General features: G+C 46.0%; 1 protein-coding gene across 1 annotated transcript in view; it reads right to left on the reverse strand.

Moving 5' to 3' along the window:
• KANK4 (KN motif and ankyrin repeat domains 4) overlaps positions 1–12,302 on the reverse strand; it is a 37,959-nt gene extending 25,657 nt beyond the window's left edge. Inside the window, exons 1-2 of the mRNA XM_030327334.1 lie at positions 12,100–12,302; positions 4,981–5,068 (exon numbers count right to left, since the gene is read on the reverse strand). Of these exons, the coding sequence (XP_030183194.1) occupies positions 4,981–4,996 (16 nt within the window). The 5' untranslated portion in view covers positions 4,997–5,068; positions 12,100–12,302. The remainder of the gene's footprint in view (positions 1–4,980; positions 5,069–12,099) is intronic.
• Between the last annotated feature and the right edge of the window lie 6,650 nt (positions 12,303–18,952).

Here is an 18,952-nt window from a genome sequence, read left to right on the forward strand (position 1 = left end):
TTTGAATCTGAGCTGGCCTGTGACTGCTTTGACCAAAATAATATGGTAGAAATGATGCTGAGGGAATTCCAAGGTTAAAGCCTGGAGTTCTACCTGGGTCTGTTAGAATGCACACTCAGTGGAAAGGCAGATGCCACATACGAAGTCCATCTTCCCTGAGACTGCCATACTGTGCGGAAGCCCTAACAGCCCCACACGGAAGAGATGGGGAAAGAGGGTGAGACGTGCTTAGCCAGCCCAAGCTGTTCTAGCCATGCTAGCCCAGGTGCCAGGCATGAATAAAAGAGCCCTCAGATGACTCCAGTCTCAGCCATCATCTGACTTCAGTGACAGTGAGGCACTCTGAGTGAGGACCACTCAGCTAAGCTGTGTTAATAATACATTCTTGTTTTACGCCACTAAGTTTTGGGGTGTTTGTTATGCAGCAATAAATAGCACAGATTCTAGATACACATCGGAGAATGTGCAAAGGCATGGAGGTGTGCAATGTCATAGTGTTCTGGGGTTCTATAAATACAGTTGATGTGGCTGGAGCTCCAAGTGAGGTAGAGAAGAGTAGAAAGAGACAAGTGGAAAAGTCAGCAAGAACCAGATCTTGGAGCAGTTCACATGCACACCAACAAGCCTTGACTTCACTCTGCAGGTAATCAACTGTGGCTTCTCAGAGTATCTTCACAGAGGACTGCAAAAAGGACAAACCAAATGCCTCAAGACCATTTGGGAGCCTGCTGACATGGTCAAGGTAAGAGAAGCTAAAGGCTGACATGGTCAAGGTAAGAGAAAGGAATGAAGGGAAAGGGACAAGTTAAAGAAAAAGGGTGCAGTTGATGGTGCTACCTGGGGTAGCTTCTGGGGGGCTGCTTTCTCCCCACATGTGATGACATATTGGGCCTGAGTTCTTCCCACTTGCTCGTCTGATCTCTCCTTTTGGTCAGTGTCACATGCTTTTCAGGTGGCCCTCTGTGTTTAGAGAAGTACAGTTACCTCCAAAGAACTAAATGAAATCAACTAGAGACGCAAAGGTTCATGGCGTGCACACTGACACAATCAAGCCTAGTGGGCTCAGTAAAGCCATAGGCTTTACACAGTTAAGTCACAACCATAGCAAGGAACAGAAGGAGGCACTGGTGCTCACCCACAGGATGGTCTTCATTGGATTCTACCATTTCTGTGGCAGGGACCTGAACTTCAGGCAATGAGGAGTAAATACGTCTCAACCCCCCCCCCCCCATACTAAATAAGTTCCCATTCACCCACACAATGTTTTACCAACCTGCTTTCCCAAAGAGGCACACTCGTAGTTTCAGTAACTGAGAGCTACTGCTTTTCTGTTAGTTTTCCAGGCTACACTTGGCTGTACTCTTAAGCCTACTGGTCGGCCCTGCAGCCTCCTGGATTACAGGGACAGACCAAATCAGAGAGGAGGTATTTGTCTAAAGTTAAGTACAGAGCAGATTTATGACCCAGAAGGCAAGGAACTCTCCTAAAGGAGAGGCTGCATTATTTATCTGCTTATTGCCTCAATTCAATTGAGGCTGATTTACCCAGTGGCCTCTGGGAGCAGGTCCAGAGCACAAATACAATAATAGCATCAAATAAGAAACAGCAGATTCGAAGGCAAAATCTTCCACAAGGGAGATGGAAGGAAACCAAAGGAGTCTGGAGACTGAGCAGCCATCCAGGATGATAGATTTAATAGGTGCTTTCCTAAACTAGCCCTATGGGTTATCTCTCTCTCTCTCTCTCTCTCTCTCTCTCTCTCACACACACACACACACACACACACACACCCCTGCTCTACCTGCCACCCACCACTGTGTTCCTTCTCCTTCTCCCAATGTAATAGGAATGCTGGACCTTGTATGAGGGAGTTGATCCAATATGCCAGCAGACCTGTGCTCACATTTGGCCCTGCTCTTCTTAATTCTACCTGGTGACAGGTATGCAGGACCTCAGAATTCCAGGCATTGGGCCAGGGCAAGAATTAATTAAGAGGACCGTCTCTGCTCAAAATGAGCTTCAGATCGGATAAATGAACACATAGCCAAACTGGCTGGATTTGAATCCTGGCTCTGTCATTTCCTACTTCTGGGAACATTACTTAATTATTTAATTTCCTGATGCCTCAGTTTCTCCATTTGTAACGTGGTGATAATAATACCTAACTTACAGAGTCATTGCGGTTGTTAGCATGAATGCCGTAGAAAGAACACAGCGCAGGGACTTGAGAAAAGCAAGATAGGCTGGTGCTGAGTGAGGCAGGGGAGGATCTGCTGAAGGTGTGCTCATTCCTTGGAATATTTAGCTTTGTGTTAGAATGACAGCCTCAAGAGTCCAAGAAGATAATTCTGGGGAAACTGGGAAAAGGAGTCAAGGGAGAAGAAAAAAGTAAGATATATAGCCTCAGAGCTACCTAGGATTCCCTACAGAGTCTGAAAGCATGCCAGATCACTAGACCCTTGGAAATGACCCGCAAACAGTTGTGAGCCTAAGACACGCACAGATGCAAGAAAGGGGATCGGAAGGGGACTAGGGAAGGGGGGAGATGCCACAGTGGTTATTTTGAGGAACACAGTGAAGTGCAGCAGGTGAGCTAACCAATCAGAGATATTTAAAGTGAGGAAGAAAAGTCCAAAAGCCTATATTGGTTTTCTGAAGGAAATAGGAAAAACAGAAACTATAGAGAAAGTGACCCAAAACACAGCCAGAAGGAAGGGAGATTTAATGAGCCAGCCTCTTCAGAAGGCTTAAGACAGCGACCAAGCTTTTTCCCTCTTCAGCCTTTATTTTGTGAGGTGGTTATGCCTGAGGGAGGGGTGCCTTTGTTGAGCTAGTTGTGGGTAATCACGTGGAGCACAGCGAGGGGGGGAGCGGGGGGGGGGGGGGGCGCGGTTGCTGAGCCAGGACAGATGAGGCAGGCAGGAATGACAGGCCCCCAGGGCATTAAGAGAATTAGCTGGTGTTCTGTGGGACCACTTCCATGGATGCACTGAAAAGGCAGCTCTCTGGGGAGAAAGGCAGACTCTTGACATATACGGTGACTACATTTGGAAAGAAGGAAGAGGCAGGGCTGGAGTTGCCGTCTGGTCCCTAAATCCTGTGCTGGTTAAAGGTCATGTGATTCAGGGGGATTATAGGCACTCCTGTTTCCTGACATTTGTGATCTGGAAAAAGCATTTCATTAGAAAGTCAGGAGATGCTCTATAACCTTGAGCATGTTTCCTGGACAGGGGAAGAAGGGAATATTTATGAAGACATTTGTTGTGCAAGATAGTTATTACTTAACAACTTTGCATGCATTATCTCAGTTAGCCTTTTACCAACCCTATGAAGTAGGTATTTATACCTGCTTATAGCTGAGGGGCAGTAGACCGTTTGCAAAAACAGCCACAATCATACCCCACTCTTGGACACTCCCCTCCCACATTGACCCTGAGCTTGGCCTTGTGACTTGCTTTGACCAGTGGGTCAACAGCAAATGTGACAAATGCAGAGACTTGAAAATTGCTGGCACCTTGAGGTGTGTCTGTTCTTTTTTTTTTTTTTTTTTTAATTTTTTTTTTTTTTCAACGTTTATTTATTTTTGGGACAGAGAGAGACAGAGCATGAACGGGCGAGGGGCAGAGAGAGAGGGAGACACAGAATCGGAAACAGGCTCCAGGCTCTGAGCCATCAGCCCAGAGCCCGACGCGGGGCTCGAACTCCCGGACCGCGAGATCGTGACCTGGCTGAAGTCGGACGCTTAACCGACTGCGCCACCCAGGCGCCCAAGGTGTGTCTGTTCTTTAAAAAAAAATTTTTTTTAATGTTTACTTATTCTTGAGAGAGACAGTCAGAGACAGAGTGTGAGTGGGGGAGGGTCAGAGAGAGAGGGAGACACAGAATCTGAAGCAGGCTCCAGGCTCCAAGCTGTCAGCACAGAGCCTGATGTGGGGCTCGAACTCACAAACTGTGAGGTCATGACTTGAGCCGAAGTTGGACACTTAACCGACTGAGCCACCCAGGTGCCCCTGGGGTTTGTCCGTTCTTGCTGTGCTTGCTGTGCTTCGGCCACTGTGTGAATAAGCCCCAGCTAGCCTGCTGGATGATGAGAAACACATGGCCAAATCATTACCTGTGCCCCAGGTGACATGGAGTCAACCACCAGCGATGTAAATATGTCCTTTCTAAATCATCCGGCCAAGTCACCCAGAAGACCACAAACACATGAATAAGCCCAGCACATATCAAATATCAGAGTAGAACAATGGTCCAGACAACCCACAGAATATTTTAGGAAATAGTCAATGTCTTTATTTTAAGTCAATAAATTTTTGACTGGTTTGTGACACAGCAAAGTTAACTGATACATGAGGGGACTGAGACTCAGAGGAGTTAAATGACAGGGAGAGTCACCCAGGTATGAATGAAGGCTCATTTTCACCATATTGTGCCTCTTTCTCAGACATCAAGTTCCTTATCCTTAAAATGAGGGTAACAAGGGGCACCTGGGTGGCTCAGTTGGTGAAGTGTCTGACTTTGGCTCAGGGCATGATCTCACGGTTCATGGGTTCGAGCCCCACGTTGGGCTCTGTGCTGACAGTTCAGAGCCTGGAGCCTGCTTCGGATTCTGTGTCTCCCTCTCTGCCTCTCCCGCGCTCACACTCTGTCTGTGTCTCTCTCTCTCAAACAGAAACAAACATTAAAAAAAAAAAAAAATGAGGGTAACGGGTGAGGGCATCCTGCTCCCTTCTCCATGCTTGGAAGAGGTGAGAAAACTGTCCAAAAATTACACAAGTGCGACACAGACGTGAAACTTTTCATCCTCTACCACCTTCTGTTGTTCATACCTGTAATACATGGTTGGGGTCTCCCAGCACTGCCTATTTGGGGAATGTCTCTTGTGGGTCTCCCTTAGGCTATTTCCAGGATCTGTGAAGGCAATCCCTTTCCAACCCAAGTACTCGCTTTAGACCAGGGAGTACAGAGCGGCCTGCCTACCATCTGTCTTCTCCATCTTAGGGAACGCAGACTGTCAGTCTCTCAGGCACTCTTCATCCAGGAAGTCTGTAAAACTCGTTGGAGAGTCCTAAAAGGAAGGACAGGAAAGTGGAGTCTTATTACCTACAGCTAGAATAAGTATGGAGGAAACATAACACCAAAGATCTCCTATCCCTGCATTTCTCCCAGGGATACCCATGAGCTTCACACTCCCTCCTCCAGTGTGTCCAATCCTGGGCATGACTTCACAGGATGTTAGCAATGGTTAACAACAAAGGAAGCATTTGGCCCAACCCGCTCTCTTGGCAGATGAAGAAACTGAGGCTCAGAAGTCGATTGCTCTCAGGGCACCTGGGTGGCTCAGTCAGTTAATGAGTCTAACTCTTGATTTCGGCTCAAGTCATGATGTCACTGTTCATGAATTGTGAGCCCCATGTCAGGCTCTGCGCTGACAGCACGGAGTCTGCTTGGGGTCCTCTCCTTCTCTCTCTCTCAAAATAAATAAATAAATCAACAAACTTGAAAGTAGCTAATTGCTCTGTGCAGGACCTCTCAGCATTCTAGTGACAGAGCTGGAGCCAGACCCAGGGCTCTGACAACTATCACGGTGTTCCTTCCATAACATCAAAAGCTGTAATCAACCCCCCCTCCGTTATGGTAAAAGAATTATAATCCATTTATTTTTAATACTGGAATCAGAGTATCTATAAATGATCCGTGACGTCCCAATCAGATTCAAAACAGGGGCGAGATCATTGCAAGTACTGAGTAGGAGCGGATACTTAGACGTGATTTCTAACCACGGGCAGGACAAGGGAAGTTCAAGCTGGGTGGTCCAAAGACATCAGAAATTATTCAAGCAGAAAACTGTCCTGACTCTGAATTAGGATACCTTGAGGTTTAATCATAAATTCTCCCCAAAGTTTTAATCCATTCCCTGGACTCTTTCTTTGAATGGTAAACAACCTGGAGCCTATCCCCATTATAATAAATCACCTAGGAAAATTGTCTTTTTATGATTGTAACTCCACACACATCATAACAATGAATTATCTGTGACACCTCAGCAGTGGAAGCAGAGTTGTTTCAGGAATTCCAATGTGTTTGACAATGAATTCGAGACCAGAAAAGCATACCAGGGATGAGGGGAGGATTGAGGGAAACTGGGAGTGACAGATGGATGAGGGGTGGCCTCCAACAATCCAGGATGGAATGAAGGTGAGCAAACAAGTAAACTGGAAAAGAGGGCTGGGAAATGTGAGGCCCACCAAATGAGAGGAAGTCTAAAGTTTGCCTGGAAGATTTTCATGTGTCCTCTTTTCTGTGAGCACTCCAAACTACCTTCCATGCAGCTGCCAGAGGGACCTTTCCCTGTAGAAGAGTGAGCTCTGAAGGGCGGGCCGGGTTTCTATGTGCAGACACACTCTCTGCAGAGGGAATGCTGACACGAAGTACCTCACCTACCTCGGGACGATAAGTACTTGAGTCTGGGGGTGGTAGAGAGCTGGAGTAGAGAGAAACTGGGGATAAGAAGGGCAAGTATCCTGCTAACCAGGCAGAAGGTGGAGAGACCTAGAAGGTTCTAACCTGGGGCAAGGGAGGGTCACCCTTGCTAGAAAGAAAAGGTTCTGAAATCACCTACGTGTCCATCAGCAGATGAAAGGATAAAGGAAGTGTGGTATATGGGCACCTGGCTGGCTCAGTCAGTTAAGCGTCCAACTCTTGGTTTTGGCTCAGGTCATGATCTCACAATTTGTGGGTTCAAGTCCCATGTCAGGCTCTGTGCTGACAGCTCAGAGCCTGGAGCCTGTGTCAGATTCTGTGTCTCCCTCTCTCTCTGCCCTTCCCCTGCTCAAGCTCTGTCTCTCTCTCTCTTTCCCAAAAATAAACGTTAAAAATTAAAAAAAAAATAATGAAGTGGTGTATACATATATACAATGAAATATTGCTCAGCCATGACAAAGAAGTAAGTCTTGGCCATTTGTGACAATTATGGATGGATCTTGAGGGCATTATGCTAAGTGAAATAGAGAAACACAAATACCATATGATCTCACTTGTTTGCGGAATCTAAAAAAACCTGATTCCATAGATACAGAGAACAGATTGGTGGCTGTCAGAGGCAGGGTGGGGATGGTTGGTGAAATGGGTGACAGTGGTCAAAATGTACAAATTTCTAGTTAGAAGATAAATACGTCATAGGGATATAATGTGCTGCATGGGGACTATAGTTAATAACACTGTACTGCGTATTTAGAAGTTGTTAAGAGAGTAGATCTTAAAACCTATCATTGTAAGTGTATATAGATATCTCTCTCTATATATATATCAATACACACATATATATATAATGGAATATTACTCAGCCATAAAAAAGAATGAAATCTTACCATTTGCAACAACATAGATAGGTCTAGAAGGTATTATGTTAGCTGAAATAAATCAGTCAGAGAAAGACAAATACCATATAATTTCCCCAATATGTGGAATTTAAGAAAGAAAACAAAAACAAAGAAAACAAGAGACAAGGGCCACCTGGGTGGCTCAGTTGGTTAAGCATCTGACTCTTGATTGCAGCTCAGGTCATGATCTGACGGTTCATGAGTTTGAGCCTCACATCGGCCTCTGCACTGACAGCATGGAGCCTGCTTGGGATGCTCTCTCTCGCTCTCTCTCTCTGCCCCTCCCTTGCACATGTGCACATATTCTCTATCTCTCTCAAAATAAATAAACTTAAGAAAATTTTTTATTAAAAAACAAACAAAACCCAGACTCTTACCTATAGAGAACTGATGATTAAAGGAGGTAGGTGGGGAGATGGGTGAAATAGGTGAAGGGAATTAACAGTACACTTATGATAGCACCGAGTAATGTATAGAATGGTTGAATCATAATATACACCTGAAACTGACATAATGCTGTATGTTAACTATACAGGAATTTTTTTTTAATGTTTATTTATTTATTTTGAGAGAGAGAGAGAGAACAAGCAGGGGAGGGGCAGAGAGAGAGGGAGAGAGAGAATCCCAAGCAGGCTCCATACTGACAGTGCAGAGCCTAACGTGGGGCTCAATCCCATGAAACTGAGATCATGATCTGAGCTGAAATCAAGAGTCAGACGCTTACCCGATTTAGCCACCCAGGCACCCCTACTATGCAGGAATTTTTTAAAAGTTCTCATCATATTTCACATAGTTGTAGCTATGTAACTATGGTGTTACACAGTTTGTAACTATGGTTACAGTTAACGGATGTTAACTGGACTTATTGTAGAAGCCATTTAACAATAAATACAAATATCAAGTCATGTTGTACACCTAAAACTAACACAATATTATGTCAGTTATGTTTCAATGATCTCAATTAAAAAATAAATATATATATTTTTAAATTTTTAAATTTAAATTAAAAAAATTTTTTTAACATTTTTATTTATTATTGAGAGACAGAGACAGAGCATGAGCAGGGGAGGGGCAGAGGGAGAGGGAGAGACAGAATCCAAAGCAGGTTCCAGGCTCTGAGCTGTCAGCACAGAGCCCAACGCGGGGCTCAAACTCACAAACCGTGAGATCATGACCTGAGCCAAAGTCAGACGCTTAACCGACTGAGCCACCCAGGCGCCCCAATAAATATAATTTTTTTAAAAAAAGAAAGAAAAGAAAGGGTTTCTAGACAGAGGACACTGCCACTGATCTCAATGCCACAGGTCCACAGTCGGTGGGGGAGCCTCCCAGATGCTGGAGGGCAGGAAAGGCTTGGCAGCTGTGAGGTGAAGCCTAGGGAAGAAAGGGTGAGGACACAAACCCTAGGCATGGCCCCTCAGCCTGTCTCTCCATCATCATCATGGTTTCCCCCTCCTCCTTCCTTCTACCCCACAGCTTTACTGAGCAACAGACAAGTGTCAGAGCACCTGACATGCTCGAATTATCTCATGCAGTCGTCACCATAGCCCCAAGGACATTATTATTATGGTCCCCACTTTTCAGATAGGGAGACTGAGGCTGACAGGGTTTACAGGCCTGCCAAAGTCCCATAACAAGCAGGTGTTAGAACAGGATTTGCCCTCAAATCTAGCCAACTCCAGTCGTGTCCTGGGAACAGAAGTGATTTATAAACCTTTGCCCAGCCCTAACGCTGTGACCGATCCCTGGCTCTCTCTGTGAGGGGAGATGTTCCTGACTTGGATGCTTCTCTGCTTCTCTCACAAGTATGCACAAAACGCCTTCTGGACACGGATAAGGAGACCGCTCTCTTGTAAGGTCTCTTGGCCAAAGGTGTGTGTGATCTCCTTCTCTAGGACTGGACACCACACAACAAGGCTCCTCCTAAGCAAGAGGGGGCCACCTGGGTGCAGAAGGACCTTCAGCACAAACCCACCATCCCGTCGGAGAGTTCAGTCACACTCACCAGCTTTGATTTGAGTTAGGACTCAGCCCTTGATGTATCAGATCCTAGTGCTTCAAATAATTATGCAGCACACACTAGATCAAATTTCACTAAAAAGAACTCTACGGAGACTTCTAATAGTTCTCTTAAACTTGAATTTTGCTAAAATTAATCATTCCAAGGTTACAGAAATCAAATGGAGCTGACACCCCAACACTCTGAAGAAGAGGGCACAGCAAGCTTGCACTCAAAAGGGCTAGACACAGGAAGGAAAGGAGAGAACTGTCATGCCCACATCATGCCGCTGCCGGCCTCCACCCACCCCGGACTTCTGTACTTGGCCCATCGTCCTTATGGTGGACATCTTAGATTTTAGCTGAGGGTGTATATTTCATGTGGTTAGGTGAGTGGAATGGAAGAATAATTGCCGCATCAACGCATGCTACTTTGCAACACAACTGAATATGAAAATTAGCCTTGTTGGACAGAATTCCCCTTTCAAATGGAATTTTGCAACCTTCTAAAGCATTAACAATTCTGACATAAAGCAGTTTATTACTCGATGCCGTTAAGTTGTATCCTTGATATTCAGAACCTTATAATGCCTGGTCCTGTTATGTAACTTTTCATTTGTTTATGGCTTATCCCAGGATCAAGAATGCCCTCTCATTAGCTCATCACATTCTAGATGTTTCGAGTATATATAGCTTTATGTTTCGAGTGTATATAGATTTGTCTGTCTCTAGCTCTTCTCCCCTCCTATTCTACAAGCTTGTGAAGGTCAGAATTCCTGCAGGACTCATTTCTGTGCCCTTCACCCCCACCTCCACACCCTCACAACCTAACGTATGGTAGACACTCAGTTCATGGTATCATCTCCAAGTTACAAATGAGGAATCGAAGGCCCAGTGAGGCTAAGTGGCCAATCCAAAGTTCCCAGTAAATTAGGGGTAGGACAGTTTGTGTCACTCCATCACTCCACACTGCCTCTCAAAGCCAGTGGGCAGTGAAGAGATGGAGACTGAGGCTGCCCGTTCAAAATTCACCACAGAGGCAGTCAGTCTGACAGTCCCTGTGTAACTACGAGGCCACATTAGAAGAAACAGTCTGATTTCCCCTAGTCAGCCCGACTCCTGCCGTGTATACTTACACCTTCTCCCTACCCACATTTATTCCTTTTATGATGCCATTTACAGTCTCATTCCTAACCTCGAATCCAAATACAAAGAAACCTTCCTTTACTTAGTCCTGAAACTGAAACCTAGTTCTGCACTTTTATTCTCTTCAAACCTCTCTTTATTCTGCAATCATAAAAATGCCGTATTTCATCCTAGGACAGGCCGCATGCCAAAATAAATAGCACCTTGGATTTCCTTGAAAAGAAACCTTGGCTCAAAGCACAGCCGTACTGCCACGATGATTCTTGGAGAATTCAACCTTACAAAGTCAAATATTTAGCAAGGTAGTGCACCAAACAGCAACCCTGTCAATCCCTGCACAATCACTTGCAAAGACAAAGCACTCTTTCCAAAAGAGGGAAAAAAAAATTACCCGTACCTCTTACGAATCCTGCCAAAAAGACGAGAGCTTCCTGTTTCCCCATTCCAGGGCCCCATGCCTTCAAGTGTAAATGTCCCCTGTGCTGAGAAGCAGGAGGCATCTGACAGTACTACTTAACATTGAGAGCGAGAGCACTGAAGCCCAAACACCCGGGGAGGTGAGATGCACTCCTAAAAAAGATTCTGCCTATGGAGTTCTCCAGCCAGCTCCCTTCCCGCCGACTCAGGAAACAAAGAGATAACTCATTCTCAATAAATGACACATTAACACAACCTCATTAACTCCGGTCTCACATTTTTCGGCAAGTGTCTGTCATTTTTCCCTGCAATGCAGCAGCTGAATCTGGAGCTTCGGGAAGAGAAAATTGTCGGGAGGAAAGCTGTAACCACATTACCTTCCCCTGGCATTCTCCCCTTGCCATAACCTGGAGCGAGAGAAGTCGTCTCCCTGCGGAAAGCGAGGTTCTGGCTGCTGGACCAGAGCTGATGGCTCATGAGTTCAGCACAGCAGCACTGGCTTCCCAGCTGTTAAAGGATTTGGTCAGGTGATCCGTGACCTTGCTGGAAAAGCAAATACTGACTTCCTTTTCACTCCCGGGAAGAGGGGAGCAGGGTCAGGCAGGAATTCAATGCTCAATAAGCTGATACCCGATCTTGCAGAAAGAGGAAAGCTCCAATCCTTCAACTGCAAAGTTAGTTCCCAGAGCTGCGGCCACATCTAAAGACTCGGAAGCAGCACACGCCTTCCTCCTCTGACTGCCCCGACTCTAAGCGCTTCTCTGAAGGGTCATAATTAATTATGCTTTCCTTCTCTCTTCCTGCAGCTTGGGTGGCTCATTAATAAAATTGTTCCTAATGAGGACACAGGGATTGTCCTTAGGAGCTGAAACCCTCCAGTGGTGCATCTCTTTCTTCTAAGCTCTGCTTTAGAAACTTCCTCCCCCACCCACCTCCTGGGGTCCCACAACCATACAAAGCTTCCGCAGGCAATCCCTAGACTGCCAGCTGCCTGGATCTGTGACTTGAAGTCTACTGGGGCAGAGCAGGAAGATATGATGATCAGTGAGATCCCAGGACCAGACTGGCAGCTTCTGCTTCCTGCCACTCTACCAGTCTGATGCCCCAGGACCAAAATGCATGCTATTCTGGCAGAAAGAGAAAGGAAAATACCTACTATAAGGATCCAGCTCCGGGCAGCGCTTCTAACTGCGGCACGGACCAGTGAGTTCAGAAGGGCAGGCTCAGGAGCCCGGGAGAAGGCAGCTGTGGAGGAGGACGGTCTCAGAGTGTCCCAGGCAGGTGCTGTGAAGAGTCTCAGCCAGCCCACTGCAGCCACAGCTCTTTGGAGCAGAGGCAGGTGTGAGGCTCAGGCTCGGGGGCTCCACGCTCTCCAAATCCAGCACCACTACTGGACCTGAAGGAGACACAGTGGGGTAGGTGTCCAAAGGAGCCAGGAGAGCATCTGGGCTCCTGTATGCAGGCTTAGCAAAAAGATTATGGGGACCTTATCCCCTTTACCTTCCGTGCGCCCTAGCCACATGAGTGTGTATTAGGAAATGAAGCTCTATCGGTAAGACATGTCAAAGCAGCTCTGACCTTCACAGACACTGCCTGTCGAGATGCGCTTCAAAGACCAGGGCAGATTCCTGTCTAACCCACGCTGAAATTGATGCCAGAGCTGAGTGTCACCCTGAAATGCTGCCTGCATCCAGCCCAATACACTTGGAAAGCACTAAACATTCTGAATCCCACTTATCCTCAAACTAGCTTGAGGCAGCCAGATGGGATGAGCATCCCCATTGTACAGGCGAAGAAAATGAGACAGACATGTAAGTGACTTCTCTTGGCTCACCTCGGAGTGAATCCAGATTAAAATGAATATTTTGGGGGTGGAATTCTGTGTTTTTCCTACTACACTGGATCACGCTCCTTATTTTCCTTACTTGCTTTGTATTCTAGAGCATCTTGTTCAAGAGGAAGGTTAAGAGACTTATGGAAGGGCACAGGTGGATGTGATGGACAAGGCTGTGGAACACCAGCATTCACCTTTCTCAACTGCTGAAAGGATTTCTGTGTTAACTGAGTACACAGACCAAACCATCAGAATAAAAACAAAGTCAGAAATATGCCTTGAACTCTGAGGTCACATGGAAAAATATACTAAGGAGCAAACAGCCTCTTTGGTAGATTAAAATGATCATTGATTGGGGCGCCTGCGTGGCTCAGTTGGTTGAGCGTCCAACTCGTGATTTTGGCTCAGGTCATGATCTCATGGTTCATGAGTTCAAGCCCCACATCAGGCTCTGTACTGACAGCATGGAGCCTGCTTGGGATCCTCGATCTTCCTCTCTCTCTGCCCCTCCCCTGATTGCTCTGTCTCTCAAAATAAACAAATAAGCATTAAAAAAATAATCACTGACCATCCTCTCCAAATTGGCCAGAGAATGGCTAGAGGCACATGCCATTTCAGCAGGACAGAGTGGAAAAAAAAGCTCTCCATTTCACTGGGTCCCACGACTTTCCAGCCACCCATTCTTCCCCTCTGATTCATCTATGTGTTGGAGATAAGCATTCGTATTTGCTCTCCCAGGGAGAAATTCTTCCTTATCCTGTATGGAGATGAGAGGCTTATTTCCAGAACTGTACTTTTCTTTCAAGATCCACCATTCTACCCGGACCAGTGGCCAGTCCCTGCCTATCCACCAAGCTCCACTCAGCATCCCCTCAAGAGCAGTGGCTAGGCTTCCTGCTTCCACTGTTCCTGTCTCCTTTCTACCGCAGCCAGTATCACCTGAATTCTAATTGCTGCTTCTGCGTTAGTGTCCCTGACCAGCATCACAGGCTAGAGGCCATGTCAGGTTTGTGAAACTGAACTTATCCACAATACTGACCATTCTAAACACAGGTGGGGGTGCCTGGGTGGCTCAGTTGGTTGAGTGTCCGACTTCGGCTCAGGTCATGATCTTGCAGTTCGTGAGTTTGAGCCCCACATCGGGTTCTGTGCTGACAGCTTGGAGCCTGGAGCCTACTTCGGATTCTGCGTCTCCCTCTCTTTCTGCCCCTCCCCTTGCTCACACTCTGTCTTTCTCTCTCAAAAATAAATAAACATTAAAAAAAAACTTTAATAAAAAAATAAAAAATAAACACAGGTGACCCCTCCAGATACTCCCTTCGGTACCAAGGCAGCATTTCTGCTTCTCTAGCCGACTCCAAGCTTCTCACCAGATTAAAAAAGATGGCAGAGGGGCACCTGTGTGTGGCTCAGTCGGTTAAGCGTCCGAGTCTTGATTTTGGTTCAGGTCATGATCTCATGGTTTGTGAGACTGAGCCCCACATCAGGCTCTGTGCTGACAGTGTGCACACAGAGCCTGCTTGGGATTCTGTATTACTCTCTCTCTGCCCCTCCCCTGCTCACATGTGCACTCTCTCTCTCTCAAAATAAATGTTAAAAAAAAAAAACAATCTTTAAAAAGACGGCAGACTGAGGGAAGGAAATACTAGGCCCCCAGCAGTGCCACTGCTTGGCTCAGATGCCAGGACAGAAGACCCACAGGAAAAGACACATACTCCTAATGTAGTTTCTTCTTCTTCAGACCTCTTTCTGGAGACAAGGAGCCCTTTCATTTCTCTGGCCTCCACGTGAGATGCTGGGACAGACACTGTGCTGACCGCCATGTCTCTAAGAGGAGGAGAGATTCTTGTCTTTTATGCCTTTCTAACTTGCCCACTTTGCTCATTTCACTCCAGAGTCAAGCAGGGAGGTGAGCAGAACCAGGGTCGTTACCCTCCATTTTCCAGATGAGGACACAAAGCTCATTCCCCAGGTTACAAAGCTAACAAAAGGCAAAGCCTCGACTCAAACCCAGATTTTCTGTCTCGCAGTCTAACACCCTTTCCTCTCAGCCAGGCAGCCTGATGGAAGCTTCAGTGCTGGTTCTGTCCACGCAGAGGGTGACTTCGCATTTAGGGAAGGTCTTCATGGGAAAGCCCCACAACTCTCTAGGGGGTTGTGCTTCTTTGGGGAGGCCCCCCTCCAGGGCCTCTGGGCCATGGGATACCGGCATGCCCCCACCCCTATGCCTCACCCAGACATAGGTCTTAAGATCAGTAGCCAACTTTATGTTCCCACCAAGCCATCCAGAGAATACCCCACACCAAACACATTTATTCACAAGAACTTTTCTGGCAAGAATCATTTGCCTGAGGGGAGACTGACTCCTTTTGCAGTTTAGAAACATCCAACTTCTATGGCCTAGGTCCCGTCTGCCCCATGATGGGAAAAGAGTGGACTCTCCACGTGAGGCAACATGGACATATAGGCAAAAAGGAAAGGAGATGAAACTATCTTAAGAATGTGCCTTTTGGGGCGCCTGGGTGGCGCAGCCGGTTAAGCGTCCGACTTCAGCCAGGTCACGATCTCGCGGTCCGTGAGTTCGAGCCCCGCATCAGGCTCTGGGCTGATGGCTCAGAGCCTGGAGCCTGTTTCCGATTCTGTGTCTCCCTCTCTCTCTGCCCCTCCCCCGTTCATGCTATGTCTCTCTCTGTCCCCCAAAAAATAAATAAATGTTGAAAAAAAAAATTAAAAAAAAAAAAAAGAATGTGCCTTTTATCTAAGAAGTCCCTTAGGCTTTTGCACTTTGCTCAGGAAGGTCAGCTATTTGGCAGCCTGTGTGATGACAGGGGCCGAGTTGGAGCATACTGGTTAGGTACACATGCTGCTGAAACAGAGCCTCTCTGAGCACGTGGGTTCTGACCATGGCTACTCTGATGGAACACAACTTAAACGGATGGAGAAAGAAATCATGCCCATGAGACCTGCGGGTGCAGCTGTCCAGGGGGAATCAGCGGTTGTAAAGACTGACCCTTTAAAGCGGATGAGAATTTCTCAGGAAGGGAACAGTGCCAACTTCGAGGAGAGAGGAGTCTTCACTAACCAGTGAGAAACGTTCCCTAGAGAAAATGGAAGGCATCGGGGCCACAGAGAAAAGACCCTCCCGGAATGCTCTCAGTCCTTCACCCAAACGCACTATAAAATCAAGACACCAAGAGACAAATGAGGAAAAGGCACGAGCAGGCAATTCAGAAAAGAAGAAGTACTCACGGCTAATATTCGAAAGATGTTTAATCACACGAATTAATCAAAAAGGAGCAAGATAACATCAAAATGCCATACTCTTTGTTTACCCTACACTGTGCCAGGCACCGTAGGTCCATTCCAAACACCATCCAATTTGATTTTCACAATAACCCTATAAGGTGGTACTGTTATTTCCATTGTCCGAGGCTCAGGGCAGTTCGTTGCCCAGGTACCAAGACTATCTGCACCAAGATTCAAATTCAGTTTATGCACCGCTGTTAACCATGGTATGACAACGACTTACAAGTTAGGGGGAAAAACTGTTTTTTTGTTTTTGTTTTTGTTTTTGTTTTTTTTCAATATATGAAATTTATTGTCAAATTGGCTTCCATACAACACCCAGTGCTTATCCCAAAAGGTGCCCCCCTCAATACCCATCACCCACCCTCCCCTCCCTCCCATCCCCCATAAACCCTCAGTTTGTTCTCAGTTGTTTTTTTTTTTTTTAATTTTTTTTTTTCAACGTTTATTTTTGGGACAGAGAGAGACAGAGCATGAACGGGGGAGGGGCAGAGAGAGAGGGAGACACAGAATCGGAAACAGGCTCCAGGCTCTGAGCCATCAGCCCAGAGCCCGACGCGGGGCTCGAACTCACAGACCGCGAGATCGTGACCTGGCTGAAGTCAGACGCTTAACCGACTGCGCCACCCAGGCGCCCCTGTTCTCAGTTTTTAAGAGTCTCTTATGCTTTGGCTCTCTCCCACTCTAACCTCTTTTTTTTTTTTTTTCCTTCCCCTCCCCCATGGGTTTCTGTTAAGTTTCTCAGGATCCACATAAGAGTGAAAACATATGGTATCTGTCTTTCTCTGTATGGCTTATTTCACTTAGCATCACACTCTCCAGTTCCATCCACGTTGCTACAAAGGGCCATATTTCGTTCTTTCTCATTGCCACGTAGTACTCCATTGTGTATATAAACCACAATTTCTTTATCCATTCATCAGTTGATGGACATTTCGGCTCTTTCCACAATTTGGCTATTGTTGAGAGTGCTGCTATAAACATTGGGGTACAAGTGCCCCTATGCATCAGAACTCCTGTATCCCTTGGGTAAATTCCTAGCAGTGCTATTGCTGGGTCATAGGGTAGGGAAAAAACAGTTTTTAAAGAAAGATCGTCGGGGTGGTGGTGCAGTTGGCTGAGTGTCTGACTCTTGATCACGGCTCAGGTCTGATCTCACAGTTTGTGAGTTTGAGCCCCACATCGGGCTCTGCGCTGATGGTGTGAGGCCTGCTTGAGATTCTGTCTCTCCTTCTCTCTGCCGCTCCCCAGCTTGTGCTCTCTCTCTCTCCAAAAAAATAAATAAACTTTAAAAAAATTTTAAAAAGAAAGAAAGAGCATCAGTGTTGGTAAGCATGTGATGAGAAGGGGACACACCTCCCTGGAAGATGGCAGCAGTCGGGGCAGCTGCAACCACACAGGAGCCGCGCCTCCGACACCTGCCAGCATCTCCCGCTACGCTGTCCACCTGTTCCATGGCGCTGGCTTAGTGTGTGCACACGCACAGCAACTTCCAAATCAAATACAGCCAGATAAAACGATGAAGTAAGAAGATGAAAGTGACATGAGATTTCTTTTCGTGATATAAAAAAAAATCACTATTATGATATATTCTTAGAAAATAAAAAAAATCATTTGTGGGAAAAAAGGTGGGAAACCATCATTATCCTACCATCTCGATAAAAACTAGTTTCATGTCCAACTACTTTGCATACCCTAACATAATTTTATTTTAATATTTATTTATTTTTGAGAGAGACAGAAGGCGAGCAGGGGAGGTGCGGAGAGAGACGAGAGACACAGAATCCAAAGCAGGCTCCAGGCTCTGAGCAGTCAGCACAGAGCCCAAGGCAGGGCTCGAACTCAGGAACCGGGAGATCATGACCTGAGCTGAAGTTGGATGCTTAACCCACTGAACTACCCTGGCACCCTGTGTATCTTAACATAATAAAAGAGCAAGTTCTATGGTGGTTAAGAGTCTGGGCTCCAAGTCAAGAAGCCATGGCTAGAATCCCAGGTCCGCCACTCCCTGTGTAACCTTGAACACATGGCTTAACCTCTCTGTGCCTTAGCTGCCTCACTTGTAAAAAAAGGAATAGTAATATACCCTACATGTCATGGAGGATTAAAGATGATGATATAGGTCAACCACTTAGAACACAGACTGGTATATAGTCTGTGTTCAACTTATAGTAAATATGTTAGCTATTAACATAATAGTATAAATTCAATTGTGAATTCAATTTTATATTTAAAATTCTATCACCTAACCGTTTAAAAAATACAGTCATATCTGTTTTATAATGATTACTGTAAATGGCTGTGCAAGATTCCCTCGACTTAGGCCTTATTTTCCAAACTCACTCCCTCCTGGAGGTCGTTCCACGTCATCTTTAGCTCTCTCGTCGGTGCCTCCAGATCAGGCAGCCTGTCAGGCAGGCCTCAGGGCAGGTCTCCAGGAAGACCCCAATTCCAGGTGGCTGGAACCCAGTTGACACATATGATGATGAATGGTTAAGAGCACAGGCTTTGAGGTAAGACAGACCAGGTTTAAATCCTGGCTATGTGACCTTGAGCAAATTTTCCTATTCAGCTCAGTCCATGGTTGTGAGGACCGTGTGAGATACGTACGTAAAATTCTTGTACCAATGCTCTGTATATAATAAACAATCAATAAATGTTAGCTAGGATTACTTTGTAAACCCACAATGTTTTAAGTGAGGGAAGGGCACAGATTGTGTTTGATTTATTAATCACCCTATTCCTAACAGTGGATATGATAGGAACTCAACTAACACGCGAATAAATGGATGGATCATAGAAACTGTCAGAGCTGGAAAGGATTTTTCTTAAACAGCTTTATTTGTTATGTAATCTACATACCGTATAA

Source organism: Lynx canadensis, chromosome C1 (assembly GCF_007474595.2).
Source record: "Lynx canadensis isolate LIC74 chromosome C1, mLynCan4.pri.v2, whole genome shotgun sequence".
Lineage (NCBI taxonomy): Eukaryota > Metazoa > Chordata > Mammalia > Carnivora > Felidae > Lynx > Lynx canadensis.